The sequence below is a fragment of the Etheostoma spectabile genome, chromosome 3 (assembly GCF_008692095.1).
Source record: "Etheostoma spectabile isolate EspeVRDwgs_2016 chromosome 3, UIUC_Espe_1.0, whole genome shotgun sequence".
In the NCBI taxonomy this organism is placed as follows: domain Eukaryota; kingdom Metazoa; phylum Chordata; class Actinopteri; order Perciformes; family Percidae; genus Etheostoma; species Etheostoma spectabile.
This window is the reverse complement of record NC_045735.1, coordinates 14,665,259-14,680,863: the sequence shown is the minus strand read 5'-3', so window position 1 is coordinate 14,680,863 and position 15,605 is coordinate 14,665,259. Positions and strand designations below refer to the sequence as shown.

At 39.4% G+C, this 15,605-nt stretch overlaps 1 protein-coding gene across 1 annotated transcript in view; it reads right to left on the bottom strand.

The window, feature by feature from the left end:
* LOC116681765 (cytoplasmic dynein 2 heavy chain 1) overlaps positions 1-15,605 on the bottom strand; it is a 93,137-nt gene that overhangs the window by 44,320 nt on the left and 33,212 nt on the right. The window contains exons 48-65 of the mRNA XM_032509679.1: positions 13,660-13,906; positions 13,261-13,412; positions 12,905-13,049; positions 12,368-12,470; positions 9,921-10,067; positions 8,448-8,572; positions 7,904-8,152; positions 7,489-7,597; positions 6,961-7,074; positions 6,299-6,441; positions 5,818-5,893; positions 5,238-5,401; positions 4,210-4,347; positions 3,029-3,142; positions 2,715-2,875; positions 2,010-2,133; positions 1,717-1,838; positions 1,310-1,396 (exon numbers count right to left, since the gene is read on the bottom strand). Coding sequence (XP_032365570.1) covers positions 1,310-1,396; positions 1,717-1,838; positions 2,010-2,133; positions 2,715-2,875; positions 3,029-3,142; positions 4,210-4,347; positions 5,238-5,401; positions 5,818-5,893; positions 6,299-6,441; positions 6,961-7,074; positions 7,489-7,597; positions 7,904-8,152; positions 8,448-8,572; positions 9,921-10,067; positions 12,368-12,470; positions 12,905-13,049; positions 13,261-13,412; positions 13,660-13,906 — 2,520 coding nt within the window. The remainder of the gene's footprint in view (positions 1-1,309; positions 1,397-1,716; positions 1,839-2,009; positions 2,134-2,714; positions 2,876-3,028; positions 3,143-4,209; positions 4,348-5,237; positions 5,402-5,817; positions 5,894-6,298; positions 6,442-6,960; positions 7,075-7,488; positions 7,598-7,903; positions 8,153-8,447; positions 8,573-9,920; positions 10,068-12,367; positions 12,471-12,904; positions 13,050-13,260; positions 13,413-13,659; positions 13,907-15,605) is intronic.

The window sequence follows — 15,605 nt, the reverse complement described above, 5'->3', positions numbered from 1 at the left end:
ATCCATCCAAATTTAATGTGACAAGTCTCTCACTTAAGCTATTTTGTAATTAATACATTCATTTTAATTTATTCTATTGTCTGGATGAACTATAATTTGCCTAAATATGATTATTTTGTATTTTTGTCTGTCTGATTGGCTTGTTGACGAAATAATCAGACGTTGCTCAACAGTTACTCACTATTGAGTAGTTTTTTCATCAAGTACTTTTACTCTACTCAGTAATTATTTGGATGACTACTTTTACTTTTACTTGAGTCATATTATTCTGAAGTAACTGTACTTTTACTTGAGTACAATTTTTGGCTACTCTACCCACCTCTGTTATTTAGTCTACCAAAGATAGATTAAATAGATTGAAAAAATATAATCTATGTAGTGTATAAACCATTTGTGGCTTCTTCCATGTCGTTGAAAGTAGAATAAAAATGTGTACATATGCCATGAAATTTGACAGACAATACAGTGTGTGAGGTAGGGTTAGGTGAGGTAAGGCAAGGCAACAAGAGACTACGGAAGGAGAGAGCAAAGGAATTGATGGTGCAAGTAACAAATCCTTTAGTTCAACTCACACAGTAAGAAATTATTATACGAACAGGGATCAATACAAAGATAAATGGCAGGACAGGCATTTGGAGAAAGCAAAGGTTGAAGATGTTGAAGAAAAGAGCAACAGAGAGCGCAAAAGGGCTCAGTGTGAAGTTGTTGAACTATGACCTGATAAGTAGTGAAACTGGCTAATGTCCAGCCAAAAGAAAGTAGAACAGACCTGCCCTTTAGGTATTATTGATTGTTTGTATCCTTGATTATGTAACTTTATGGTGGAACAATACAGGCAGCAGAGCAGGAGGGATGCAGCGTGGCTGGCAGTAACTGAAAGGGAGGACAACTAAGAAAAAGTGCATAATGTCTTTTCTTGTGGAATGCAGTTGTTAGTCTGCTAGCTGAGTTAGCTCCAGAAGATTTTGCAAGTTGCAGCATAACTTCTGGTCACACCTGCTTTTTACCAGAGCTTGAAAGTAAATTTTGCTTTGCCTGTTTTGGACTGGCCACGCTATTAAACAAAATGAGCAAGTTCTTGTCTTATCCCTGATTGCCTCCGTTTGTTTTAGTTTTTTTCTACTTTAGTGAAGTCAGGGCTAGTCATAAGGGAATGGCGGAATAATTTAAGTTATGGTTTAACACAACAATATTACAAGTGTAATTTATGGCAAGATAACAACCATTAGATTTGTTCACAGGTAAAATAAAGTGGAAATGGAAGGATAAAGGGCTGGAAGAATAGTTGGAAAGTTGGAAGGAGGCATACTTCTCTTTCAGCTCGTTGACTTTGGCTCCAACAGAGTTGAGTTGGTCCTCCAGCTTATTCTTCCTACTCTCCGTTTTCCTCAGGTTTCTGGACATACAGTACACAGCACGCACGCACGCACGCACGCACGCACGCACACACACACACACACACACACACACACACACACACACACACACACACACACACACACACACACACACACACACACACACACACACACACACACACACACACACACACACACACACACACACACACACACACAGGTATCATGTGTGTCAATGTCTTTCTCATGCATGAAGAGTGTGTATGTGTATTCTATCTATAAATCTGGTAGTGTGTGTGTGTGTGTGTGTGTGTGTGTTTGTGTGTCTGTGTGTGTCTGTGTGTGTGTTTGTTCCTACTCCAGTAGTCCGGTCTGCTCTCTCTCCAGTGGCTCTATCCTCTCTAGGACGTGGGAGTATTGGACATTGGCTTTGACCCAGGCAGCCAGGGGAGCAGCTGCTGCACTTGCACGCTTTGCATTCTGACCACAAAAACAGCATCACAAGTCAGAAACAACTCAGTTATAACAACAGCCACAATAACATCTTCAGACAACATAAAAATAACAACAAAAAGGTTAATACTGTAAACATACCCACCATTTCCACCAACAATACATCTAATTCTTATTCTGCTATTGTGGCTAGCTGACCTTAGGATCGAAGGAGGCCTTGTTTCTGTTGAGCAGCTCTTCCACACTCTGGCGAATCTCAGGGGTGATGTTCCTCACCTCAAATGTAGCTATGTCCTCTCTCACACCACGCTTAGCCAGAAAGCTACAGAAAAAGGGGGGAAAGAACAAAACAAGGAAGAGAGAGAGGATTGGACATGATCAGGTGACAAATAAAGCAAATAAATGTGTGTGAGAGTTTGACTTTACATGCCATGGCAATTAGGCAAAGTCAAGAAAAAAATCAAGAGAGAGATCATCAGAAAGGGAGATAGAATAAAGTGACTTTTTATCGAGAAAGTGAGGAAGTTAATGTCAATGCTAATATTATGAGACAAAGTTTTTTCATGTCTTAAGCACGAACCATGTAATTTATTCTCCTTGTTACTCATGACAAGTCATCCGCCTCACCTTTCTTTAGTTAAATATTATATACATTTCTCCTTCTCTCCATCCTTTCCTAGCTGTAAAAAACCTTTCATCCTCTTCTTCCTCTGTCCATATTAATCCCTTAGCACCCCATCACCTCCTCACACCTCTTTTTGGTAACCCAAAAGGTGTTGAAGATCCTCGTCAGAATAATTGCTCCCAACGGCATAACTTTCTCTTTATTTATCTACCATCCTTCTTTTTCTTCCTTCTCCTGCCCATCCTTAAGACATTCTTGCCATCTTTTCCCTCTCTCACCTCTTCATGCTGACCCAGGAGGTGTCGAAGATGCCCATCAGTCTCAGTACCCCCTCCAGGATGTCTCTGATGACATCAGGGGGCATGCGAAGGGAGCGGATTTCAGACAGAGCTTCAGGCTTGATGTTTCCAACTGCACGCTTTGCTTCATCTACCAAAGGCTAGAGTGCAGCAATGGTAAAAAGAGGGAGGGATCCAGAAGTAAAGATGAGATAAGTACAGCTGGGAGGGCAAGTGTAGAGAAGATAGAGGGCAGTTGTATGTATGTTTATTTTCAGAAATAGTGTCATACTAACTGCACAAGTCAAACTTACCTGCACTTCCTTCAGCTCATGATCTATTTTGGCCTTTCTCTCTTCAATCTTGGACATTTCTTGAGCCATCTTCCCTTTTATCTTTTCCATTTCTGCCTTCTGGTCACTGGCATTCTGAACAACCAAAAAGATAATGCAATGTTTATTGTAACAACCTTTTAAGATGTAAAGCAGTACATCTTAGGTATGTGAAATTAGAGATGGGTCAGACATACAGCGCCAGTTCTCTTCTGAGTAACAATTGAACTATTTTGTTTAGGAACATTCAGATTAAGACACATAATTAAGGATGAAAAGAGAGAGAGGATGAATTTTTAGCAGCCTAATTATCCTCTCTCTCACCTCTATATCCAATAAATCCCATCCCTTCAGTTCTCCCCTGTCAAGCCTTGACCTCTTCCTATATTCCTAATTTTTCTCCTATTTCCTCTCCAAATCTCATTTTTCTTCTTCCTCAACGGCTTCCTACTCTGAATGTTTCCATCTTCACCAAGACTCACTCTTCCATCTTGTTTTTCCTCATTCTTCATCTCTTTGTCCCCCCCCCCCCCCCCCCCCCCCCCCACACTGTCTCCATCTCAACAGGAGACATAGCTGCTACAGCCCAAAGGGACAAGTCTAATCGTTAATTATCACTCTGCAAACTGACTCTGGTGACAGGTTTTCCTTCTCTTGTTACTTCTCTCTCCCTCCTTCACTCCATCTCACTCAAGACGCCAATTCCCCACAGAGAGAAAGACTGAAGGATGTGATAACTAATGAACAAGGTTCAACTTTCTTTTTCCTTCCACACATCCTCCAGATAGAGCCAGCAGGAGGAAATGGAAACGTGGCTATCAGGAGATAGAAAACTCTGGGTGAGAAGTCACAGAACAAACAAATGCGCATAGGCACACAAACTAAATAAATAGGATATTCACAGCAGGGAAATCCAGACTGAGGAAGACTGAATCGGAGAGAGGAAAAAATAAGAAACTGGAATAGAAGAGAAGAAAATAGAAGAAAAGAAAAGAAAAAAGAGCTGGCAGGGAGGAGGGCTGCAGTGAGAGCTTAGAGGAGAATAGATGTAACTTGAAGGAGACATGAAGCCCTGCAGAACCTCTGACCTGCCTGCCCCTGAGTTACACACACTGACATACACAGAGTCACGAACATATATAAACACACAAGCACACACACACCTGCATGGAAGTGGTAATTTCCTGCAGGGCAGAATCTGCTTCCTGTTGTTTAGTCTTCAGAAGTGCACTCTGCTCTGCAGCCCGCCTTTTCAACTCATCCACCAATGCTTTAGCTTCATTCAGCTTAGACACGCCTGCCTGCAGATACAAAGTCAAAGTCAAATGTAAGGTGTGAGAGATTTTAAAAATTACTCAGATGTGCAAGTTAAAAAACAACTTAGAGAACTCTATAGCAAGTTCAACAGTGCTTTTAATTATAAGGGCACTTTGAGTACTGGCTTCCCACTTAAAAATACTGCATTTCCAATTAAGCTACAATAAGCCTTTATTTTCTATGTTTGTTAGAAACATTGAGTAATTAAAAAATTAAGACTGAAATCAGAGTTTATCAGTGCTCAACATTTTGGTATCTGCTTGAAAACCACATTGTCCTGCTATTGTTTGTTAATGAATTAAGTTTTTGCCAAAACACTACAGGCACATTTTACTAATAGGGTTACAGGAATATACTGGTTTACCAGTGTACAGTGGTGTGAAAATGTGTTCATTTTTAGTTATGATTCTGTGTATATTTGCTCTAATTTATTGAAAAAAATATTGTATTGATTTTACTTATTTTTAAGAGGGAGACATTTTGCCATACTCCAAATTCAAAATACAGTTTCAAGTTGCAATTATAGTAGGCCAAATAAAACATTCTGTTTTCCATTCCAGTAAGGGTCATTGTAACTAATAATAATAAAAAATAAAAATAATAATAATAATAATAATTGTGTAATACTGTATACAATGACATTTTCTGAAGACGGTTGTCTTATTGTGAAAATGTCATACCCTTGCAACCCTAATTACTAATGACTGTTTTTGTTTAGTTCTACTTACCTCATGCATACAATGTCAGTGCTTCACACCATAAGTTATTCTTAAAAGGATCAATAAACAACATCATACTTTTACTCTTAAATTGTGTGTGTATGTATGTATGCATGTATGTATGTATGTATGTATGCATGTATAGTAGATTGTACCTGCAGATGCTGCTGTCTTGTTGTGAGTTGGCTCTGCTTCCGGCTAAATAATGCAGTGTAAACATGCAAAAAGGCCATGTACTGTCTGGGTGTTGCACCATGGTCTCTGCATGACTCATGGACCATCAGGAACAAACGGCAGAGGTCTCCCTGAGCAGGCCCTGCTGGGAGCAAAGGATGAGGAAGATTATAAGCACCAACTGACTTAAATGTACAAGGTCAACTCTATAATATCATACATAGCCAAACATAGCTAAAAACAATGTTAGTAGGCTTCTGAGTTACTTTCCTGTCAGAAAATGAAAAAGATAAATAGTTGTATTTTAAAGGTGCAGAATGTATGGTTAACATACCTTCTTGCCAGTGGTAGAAATTATTATTTATCCACTGATTATTTGCCAAAAAAAGTTATGGTACGGAGATTGTAATTACGATAATTGGAAGACTGTAAGATTAAATTATCTACAAACTACATCCACAGAAGAGCAGTACAATTACAATTACAACATAATTTAAAGCCAACACACAATTTAAAATAATAACAATTATACACCTTTGCTATAAGCATATGTGCTACTACCTGAGCTTTTCCCCTTTGTGGCTCTTTCATTCCCCTCCCCTCCTCCTTCAGTCTTTGCCAGCAGCAGCTCAGGAATCTGACAAGGTATGTTGAATGTACATAGAAAACATTAATGCATGCATTAAAAACTTTTGTACATTTGTAAAACTTCTATTGTTTTTTTATTTTAAATATCAGGTACCACAGCTAAGCAAGTCTTTCTTCTTCAGCCCTTTGTTTATAGGGTTAATATTGAATATGAAGCCACTGGAAACTTGTATGGGGCTATGGCAGAGTAACTACTAGCTCAAAAGAGATATAAGCAACTTCTGGGCTGCACAGGTCTTTTTTTTTTACTCCGGGCAAAGGTAAATCTCCATACTCTTCATTTACTTTTAGCAGGATTTATTCATCTTAAATACGGGTGTGAACTTTATCAGCAGTAGCTGCCTGATGTAATATCGGCTTTTGATCTTGTCACTGTACTTGTTCCTCCACTGACCTTCTTCATGCTGCTTTCAGACCATCCTTCCATCCACTGGACAGAACACTTGCGGTAGAAAGCTGGGTTGCTCTCGCAGTTAATGGTGAAGTTAGAGTTGGAGCAGTCCATGATCAGAACAATGTGGAGATTCTGCTGGACTCCTAAGGTGGTGTGACACACAAATAGTGGCACAATAGTTGGGAAATAAAAAAAAATGGAGGAGTTAATATCACAAAATGTCATTAGGGACACAGCAAATGAGTGGGAAACAGAGACAGTAAGAGGCAATGTGAAGTCAGGCACTCATTTTTGTGTCGCTGATATTGTCCTGACAGAGTTGGATAGGGAAGGTTAGCAGGAAGCTCTTTAGTGGGTATACTTTGACAATAATAGTCTTACTGATTGTATTCTCTAGTAGCAACCTCTACCTCAGTGACACAGCACCCTTTCTAAAGTAAACACACCACTGCACAGCAGGGAAGCAGAGAAATACAGTCTAATACAATCACAGAAGAGAATGGCTGAAACAATCAGTAGAAAGAAATGACACGTGTTGCAGACTTTTACAGTTAGAAAAGGACCAGAGTACCATATATACTACATTGATTGTCCAAAAACAATGAATGATGGACAAACAGACAGAGGGACTGGGCTGATGAAAAATACACAGTACTACTAACTGTGCGAAAAGTAGTTGTAGAGTGGTCCAGTGAATCCATCATGGGAAGCAGCATCTTTGAGGGAGGCGAGGAGAGGCTCCAGTTCTTCTGGGGTGTACAGACCTGGAACTTCACCTGTAATATAACACGCAAACACACACACACACACAGAAATGATTAAATATTTCCTTAAACTGAACTAAATACAAAATAGTAGGGGGCAGGACCCATTGAAACTGCAAACTATAACTGTTGCAGTATAATTTTTGCTCAAATTACCAGTGCATGGTGGCTTAAATGCAGACCAAAACAAGGGCTGCAATAGGAATGTGTCTGATATAGATTCTCAGCACGCACACAGCATACAAACAAGAAATAAAAACACATGTATTTCCCAAAATGTTAAACATTTCCTTAATTACTAACATTAACCTAATCCAAAATGTAACCTTAACTCTTAAAAGAAGTTGTAACACCTTCAGATCGAAAAAGTAAAATATGTTCTCATGAAAATGGAAGGTAAAACAAACACAAAAAGACAATATACACCTGATGACAGCAGGCTGTTGACCATTTCTAAGAAAGCTGGATGAACAAACTGATAGTCTTCCAACAGTAGAACCGCCTGTTGGCCCTCCAGACCTGCCAGTTGCATCACCTACACATACAGTATGCATAAATAGACATTATATGTTTTGATATACATATAAAGATGACACACCACAGGTATACTGAGACTAACAATCTGTGCATTTACGCATTAATTGTTAGATATAGGTGCCATTCAACAGTCAATATGGCAATTTAAATCTGGAAAAAACATTACATAATGTTAATAGGAAGATAATTCAAAAATTCAAAAAGCTTGTCAGTACAATTATCTCTAAGCGGTTTCCGCTAAAACTGGTTTGCTTAGCACAATGTGAACCAGTTGAGCCAAGAAAACAAGACTATTCACTCTTACCGTCTTGAGATGATTGCTGAAATGCTTAAGAGTATAACCCCGGGAGATCTGGGGCGTGAACAATGTGTATCCATGCATGTGCGACACCAAGCACGTGGCTGTGTGCCGACCCACTCCACTCCGGCCTGCCAGAAGCAGAGAGCCGCCGGGTCGGCTCAAGACCCGATCAACCCTGGACACAAAGTCGCACACTTCCCAAAACAGGAGAAGATCCAGCTCCCTGTTATCACGGCTGTATAGTACTACTCCCTAGAGGAAGGAAAGGGGGGAACACACATGGGTGAGGAGCTGCACCACAGACATGCCAACATATACAATGAAATTAAAATAAGAATACAAAGTAACAGCCACATGAATGAGACACAGACATAAATGCAGCAGCAGAAAAAAAGAGAAGATATAGTTGATTCACTAAATTACTAAGGTAAAGTTGCAGTACAGCAGTTCTATTCTGTATTTAAACACATATGTATGTGTGTATTCTGAATCCAGCAGGCCTAACCACATAAACACCACCACAAGACAACAGTTCCTCACTGAGTACCTTCTTTACAACTTGTTTTAGGTCAGCAGAATCCAGACGTCCCAGTTGTTTACCATGAGGAGGTAAAGCCTGGCCTGGTGCCATTACAGCCCCTTCAGAGGCTCCCCATGTCACATAGAAACAATCTATACACAGGAAAAATATTACAGACTGTTTGTAACCCATCCATGTATGTTCACCTTAAATGGCTTCTGTCTACATACAGTTCTGGCTGTCTACAGAGATGAGACAAAATAAACAAAAGAAGGAGCACTGTAAAGGAAAATACTGTCACAAAAATGAACTCATATCAGTCAACTAAAATGAGATCAAATGTGTTTCAGAATGTTTAAATTGTGCTGCAGGCATTTTGAACTGTTTTCAAATCCCACAGCTAACATATAAGGTGTTGTAGCAAAGCATGCAGGTGTTTGTTTTGCAGGCATACTGCACTTTCAGCCATAATTTAGAAGAGGCATTTCTCACCCAGGTTACACTGCTTTTGTCTAAAAGGGTGAGCAAATGACGATGGGCTGTTCAAGAAAAAAAGCTATCACACTTGCAAGGTACTGCTCTGTCTCCGCAATATTGTGAGGTACCGCATTCTGAGAAATTTCAGTTTAGTGTCTTTTAGTTACTGAGCACTGGTGTTATACAGTATGTTGAGTTTAAACTTTTGATGAGTTGGTTCTTGGTATGACACAGTGGCTGGAAGCATGCTTTGGTGTGTTGCTGTGAAAAAAATAAGTAATTATTTAGGCCTCTCTGATGTGTCCACTGGGCCTTAATAATAGATTTGTCATTGTATTGTTCCAGCAGCCAGGACCTGTGTATGATCATTACACCTCTCTGAGATGAGCCATCTTTCTTTGGATGTTTTCTATATACTGGCTTCAAATTTTCGATTGCTATGGCTGGCTCTTGCCAGCATTTGCCACATATTTCTAGTGCTGTTTTGCAGACCATTTTTAAGCATTGTAGCTATTATAATTAATTACTACATATACTGTATTTATATGTAAGGACAGCGGGATCTACATTTATCTTTTACTCTCATTTCTCTTTCGGTCCTGAGGGGACCTCCTGTACAGTGTGGACAACATTAGACATAATTCTGTTATTACTCATGATTCTTGCATGAGTTTGTTCTTATTCATGTCACAATGGGAGCTGGCGGGCAAGTGTAGCATTGGAGTCTTGCTAGCTCCAACCATGATTTAAACCCAGTTGCCATCATCATGAATTTTGTTTTCAATTTTAAGTGGTTTGGAGCGGTCAAACCAATTGAAAATTGCTTTTTGCAATTGCAATTGCTTTTCATGAAAATCTTTGCATGAATTGCATCAAGCACTCAATCTGTAATTAAATTGTTCCTGCTTTGCCTTAATGTTGGGCTGTTGAATCCATCAGAGCCTGCAAAGCCTTTTTTATGTGTATGTTTGATTTGAATAAAGGTGAGAAAGGTGAGCCAGCGAGAATAGAGCTATCTCCTACCAGTCATGTTGTCTAGAGCGTCAGAGCCCCAGTCTCCCCGTATGATGGAGGAGAGGATGTTATCAAAGATGTGAAGGTCTTTGGAGGAAACTAGCCGGTCTCTAAACAGCCTCCTGGCCTCATATGCTACCACCTCTAACACGCTGTCTGTCACATTAGATTGAGCTAAAAAGAAATGCATCACACACACACACAGACACACACACACACACACACAGGATTACTACCCAACAGGATATACACAAGATGAGATTTGTTGATTTTGTTTTAAATTTGTTTCTAATAAGAACCCTAAAACAACATTCAGCACAAAGACTTGCTAAAAATGTACAGTAATTCATCTGCAAAGGGAAATAGTTTTTTCTGTAACTCACACTATAATGCAATTAACACAATGAGTATTTTGTAGTCTGTCCATATCACTCACAATTGTTTAAGTTTTAAAAAATTAAAGACACAGTCACAAGCAAAGTATTTACACTGTGACTTAGGCCTTAACATTAGTCAAAGGGTTGTTTTGGGTGACATCAGGCATGACAAAAGCACCTCCTAGGGTAAGACTAAATTTACAAAATTCCCTCAAGAATCAGCAGAGTGCTGCTTGCTAAAAAGAGTGCTACAGGGACAGGCCAGACTTGTGGTCTCATAGGCCACTGGCTTCAACAGTGTCTGTCACTTTATATAAAAAGAGCTTGAGAAGAGAGTCAAACAGAGTCACAATTGACACCCCAGGGTTTTTCTGGCATATTCAATTTTAAAGACCAAGAAGGAAAAGAAAACACTTAAAGTGCCAAGTTGTGCCTATGGCTTTCAAATGATTTCTTTGCCCAAAACCCACCTCTGGTGATTCTACTATCAAAGCCAATAAGGACTGGCTGATTCTGTATTTGAGAGTTCAAAAAATATGTTAACAGTATTTGTTTTTTAAATAAAAAACACATTACGTAAATATTTATTTTCTATGAATCCCTTAAACGTGATTATTAAAGAATAGGCACCAAGAGTTGAAAAACTTGTTCATGCTCTTTGGTGGATGAGGCAACACTGTGTCTAAATGACTTCAGACATACTTATCTTAGGCCTTTTGTGATATAATTTTGTGTTACTTATCGGCCAACATATCCTCTGATAATTATACATCTGTGATATGCTTAAATTGCCTGATGATATCAGCCATTCCAATAAGTTGGGTATCACACATGACCTCCTTATCATTTACATTGGGAAACGTACACAGTCATGCTTGGTCCTGGGCACAAATTCAAAGTTAGTGTCATCTCCATTAAATCAAAGAAAAATTTAACTTTAACACAGAAATTAAACCATTTTAGAAAAGAGAATAAAATATTTGGCCCACACTTTTCACCTCTGCATTTGGTTTCTTTGTCAATGGTTTATTGTATTCTCTTTTTTTTTTAAATATTCTGGGGTTTTAATTCCATGCACCACAAAGGAGACCAAGCAAGTGGTTGGGGGCAGCGGAAACAAGTTTGACACAACATTGACATATCATCACCATTTAAGTTGATGTGTTGAACTTGTTTGCAAAGCTCGCATACACATCCAGCAGTTCTGGAGCAACATTAGGTTTCATCTGGACACGTGTTTCTGACCACCTGGCAAATGCAGGTCCAATGTTGGCTCTCTTTTAGCTCTGTTTTTGGTCTTTACCAACTCCTGAGGGAAACATTTGAATTTTTAGCGGCTAAATGCTCCACTATGTTCACCAGCTAGTAGCTAACGGCTAACTGTGTCCTACTGTTTAGATGCATGGGTTTTTAGACATCACATGCACACTTAAGCTCATCACATTCAACAACACATTTACAGAGTTACAATGAATAGAGGTTGTTTTTTTACATACCAAAAAAAAGGTAAAGCAGCAAGAGGGGTAAAGAGGGAGGAAGAAGCAAGAGCAAGTTAAAAAATGATGAGCATAGGAAAAGAGAAGTTTGTCCGTTGACGTGTTTAATTAAAATAAATGATTGGACTCACTATCACAGCAGGAACACATTGCAGTAGGAGAGAAAGAGTGACAGAGGGAAAGTTGAAAGGACAGCAAAGGGAGAGGGTGATAAAAGAGGGGGACGGAGACAAGTGACAGAGAAGAAATGAGGAGAGAGAAGAGAGGAGAGATTGAATGAAGAAAAAGGTGAGAGTTGGAGACAGTAGCTCTGAGCTAAAAAAATACTGACAAGAAACTAAGCCACACATGATTATGGCATAAAAACTGACAGAGTTATTAATGCTTTATGTTCCTCAGCGGCAGCAAAATTACATAAGAACTGTGAGGAGAATCTTAGTTTTTGTTTGCATACTGCCGTGCTTCTGTCCCAAAAAAGGATCTTATTGCTTCCCTAACTTAGACAAGGTTTATGTTTGCCTGGTTATTACATCAATCTTATACATATTCAAATGTGTGCATTCTTGCAAGTGTGTTTGGTTACCTGCAGTGAGGTCATATCGCAGCAGGCTGAGGACCCATTCTGTGAGGATACAGGGGGTAAACAGGTAGTGGCTGTGGTCATCCACTGTAAACTTGGCTTTCACCTGAGATTAAAGATATACAAGGAGATAGATGATACATACATATGTGATCACTGGCATAAAAGGCATATTATAGTATTATATTTAACCTCGAAAAGCACAATCTGTGTGCCATCCATAGCTGCAATTTGGAACTAGCCATATAGGGCTTCATTTACTGATTGCCCGTACAATGTGCTAGATAAAAATTAAATGGTTCCCCTGCAGATCACCACTGCTTTTCAAAACACATCCCATGGGTCTAGGTTCTGTTCAATTTCTTTGTAATTTTGAGGTATATTGCCATTTTGCTGAAAAACATCAATATACCAACAGCATGGAAATGTTTGTCCAGTCACCCAGCCTTACATACAGTACAACCTAATAGTCAAAATTATGTGACTACATAGCTACAAATAAAAATGTGAATAAGAATAAAACCTTTTCCAAGTCAATACCTGTTCATAGAGCTGCACAAGAGACCCAGCCAGCTGGTGTGTTTTCCCTGTGCTGGCCCAGGATGCCTGGCTGCCCAAGCTATGTTGGAGAACTGGCTGCAGGTATGCTGAGTAGATAGTCTGCAGCTGCTCCCTGTCTGGATAGCTAAACGCAGAGGCAAAGAGGCAGAGAAACAGATGGATGTAGGAAAATAAAAATAGAGGGGGTCAGGGTTAGAGGGAGGCCAACAATGAAACAGAGAGAAAGAAGAAAAGATGATGGGAAGCTAAATTTAGAAAGCATGTAATGACATGTGTAATTGCAGGCCGTTTGGCAATAAGTAAAGTGTAATGATTTACATCTGAAACATACTTACTCTATAGTGCAAACGCGAACTATAGATGAGAAGCGGGAGGTGAGCAAATGGCTCCCTACAGTACCCCCTGTTGACATGGAGGCCACCACCTGGATGTTCTCAAGACTCACCCAGTCCAGATTTTCATCATAGAATCCCTTATATGTCAAAACCTGGAGGGAAGACAGAGAGAGAAATAGATGAAAATGGAAGGTGGAAGAAATAGTAGAGTTGAGAGAAAAAATGCATTTATGAAAAATCAAAATGTCTATAAGATAGCCACCAAGTACTTTAAAATATATATTAAACTGCCTTGAAACTTTACTGATGTGCTAGGAATCAGTGTCATAGTTTCCTTTTTTTCCCTCCATTTACTAATTTGTTTGCTTATCTATATGCCTTTTTATGGATCATTTCTACCTGTTGCAGGAAGGCAGTGAGGTTGCTGGTCCCCCATTTGTCAGGTTTAGGTAGGTTGATGTCTTTTAAGTAGAGCACAAGGTTCTCACAGTCTTTGGGTCTAAAGACTCGACCGGTGTTTGAGCTGAGCAACAAGCAGGTCTGACCGAGCTTTTGTAGGACATGGCGTGATGAGGTCTGGGCGCTGCAGTGCACCACAGCAACTTGGGTGGACCGCAGCCGAGAAAAGGCGTAGCGCAGGAGCATGCTAGACAGAAAACAATAAATACAAAAAAGGTCAAGAAACACACAGGCCCTGTTTAGAAGGTGGGGCCAGACAAGGTCTAACAACTTCCGCTAAATAAATGTTGTGACTCTTACACATCTCATTTATGTTTAGGATGGTGTCACGAACATATGAAATGATGAGAGGAAGAATGACTTTTAGTGCTTTAGTTATTTTGTGATCTAGAGAACAATGTTTGTCAGACCAAACCCCAAGGCAAAGAGAGACATTTTGAGAGGGCCCAAACAAAAAAAGAAAATAATTAGAAAGTAAATTATGTGCATTCACATGCATGTACACCCAGTCCAGTGAATGTGTGTGTAAATTAATTAATGTTCTTTTATCAGAAGAGCAAGCTGACAAACCCAGTGCCTCAATGGAACAGTGACCTTTCAGCCGAAGTGAGGCAAGACAAGAGGACGAGAAAAGGAGACATTGAGTGAAACTCAACTGAAGTGTAAAAGGCAAACTGAGTGACCCTTGTTCATCAAACCCCTGGGGAAGGAAGCAATTATTTCTGAGGCAACAACTCTGTGTACACATACACAAGCCCGAGCACATACACCACACACAAACATCTGATCCTTATTCTGACTTGTAAGTGCTTTTACACCAAAAGTCTTGAATAAAAAGAAGCCTTGATATTAGTGATTGTGTGTTTGTTGTGTTTTTTTCAGTTTCCATATTTGAGTGCCTCTGCCTCACAATCCATAATGTAAACTTTTTTTTTTAGTTTATGTGCAATCTTTACGTTCATGCATGTACAGTAGGACTCAAATGTTTGGGCACCCCAGGATAAAATTTGTAGTAATGTGCAGAAAGAAGCTAAGAAAAGATGGAAAAATTCCAAAAGGCATCAAATGACAGACTAGACATTGGTATATCATGTCACAAAAAGTTAGATTTTATTTCCATCATTTACACTTTCAAAATAACAGAAAACAAAAAAATGGCATCTGCAAAGGTTTGGGCACACTGCAAAGTTTCTAGCATGCACCGCCCCCCTTGGAAAGCTGAGACTTGACAGTGTCATGGATTGTTCTCAATCATTGTCTGGAAAGACCAGGTGATGTGAATCTTAATGTTTTAATTTCCCATACTCATCTGACCTTGCCCCAACAATCAGCACCATGGGTTCTTCTAAGCAGTTGTCTAGAAAACTGAAACTGAAAATAGCTGACGCTCACAAAGCAGGAGAAAGCTATAAGAAGATAGCAAAGCATTTTCAGATAATATCCTCTGTTCGGAATGTAATTAAGAAATGGCAGTCATCAGGAACAGTGGAAGTTAAAGCAAGATCTGGAAGACCAAGAAAAATATCAGACAGAACAGCTCGCAGGTTTGTGAGAAAAGCAAGAAAAACCCATTATTGATTGCACGATCCATCCAGAAAGACCTGGCAGACACTGGAGTTGTGGTACACCATTCCACTATAAAGAGATACTTGTACAAATATGGTCTTCATGGAAAAGTCATCAGAAGAAATCCTCTTCTACGTCCTCACCACAAAAATCAGCATTTGAAGTTTGCAAATGAACATATAGACAAGCCTGATGCATTGTGGAAACAAGTTTTGTAGACCGATGAGGTTAAAATAGAACTTTTTGGCCGGAATGACGTTTGGAGAAGAAAGGGTACAGAATTATGAAAAGAACCTCTGTCCAACTGTTAAGCATGGGGG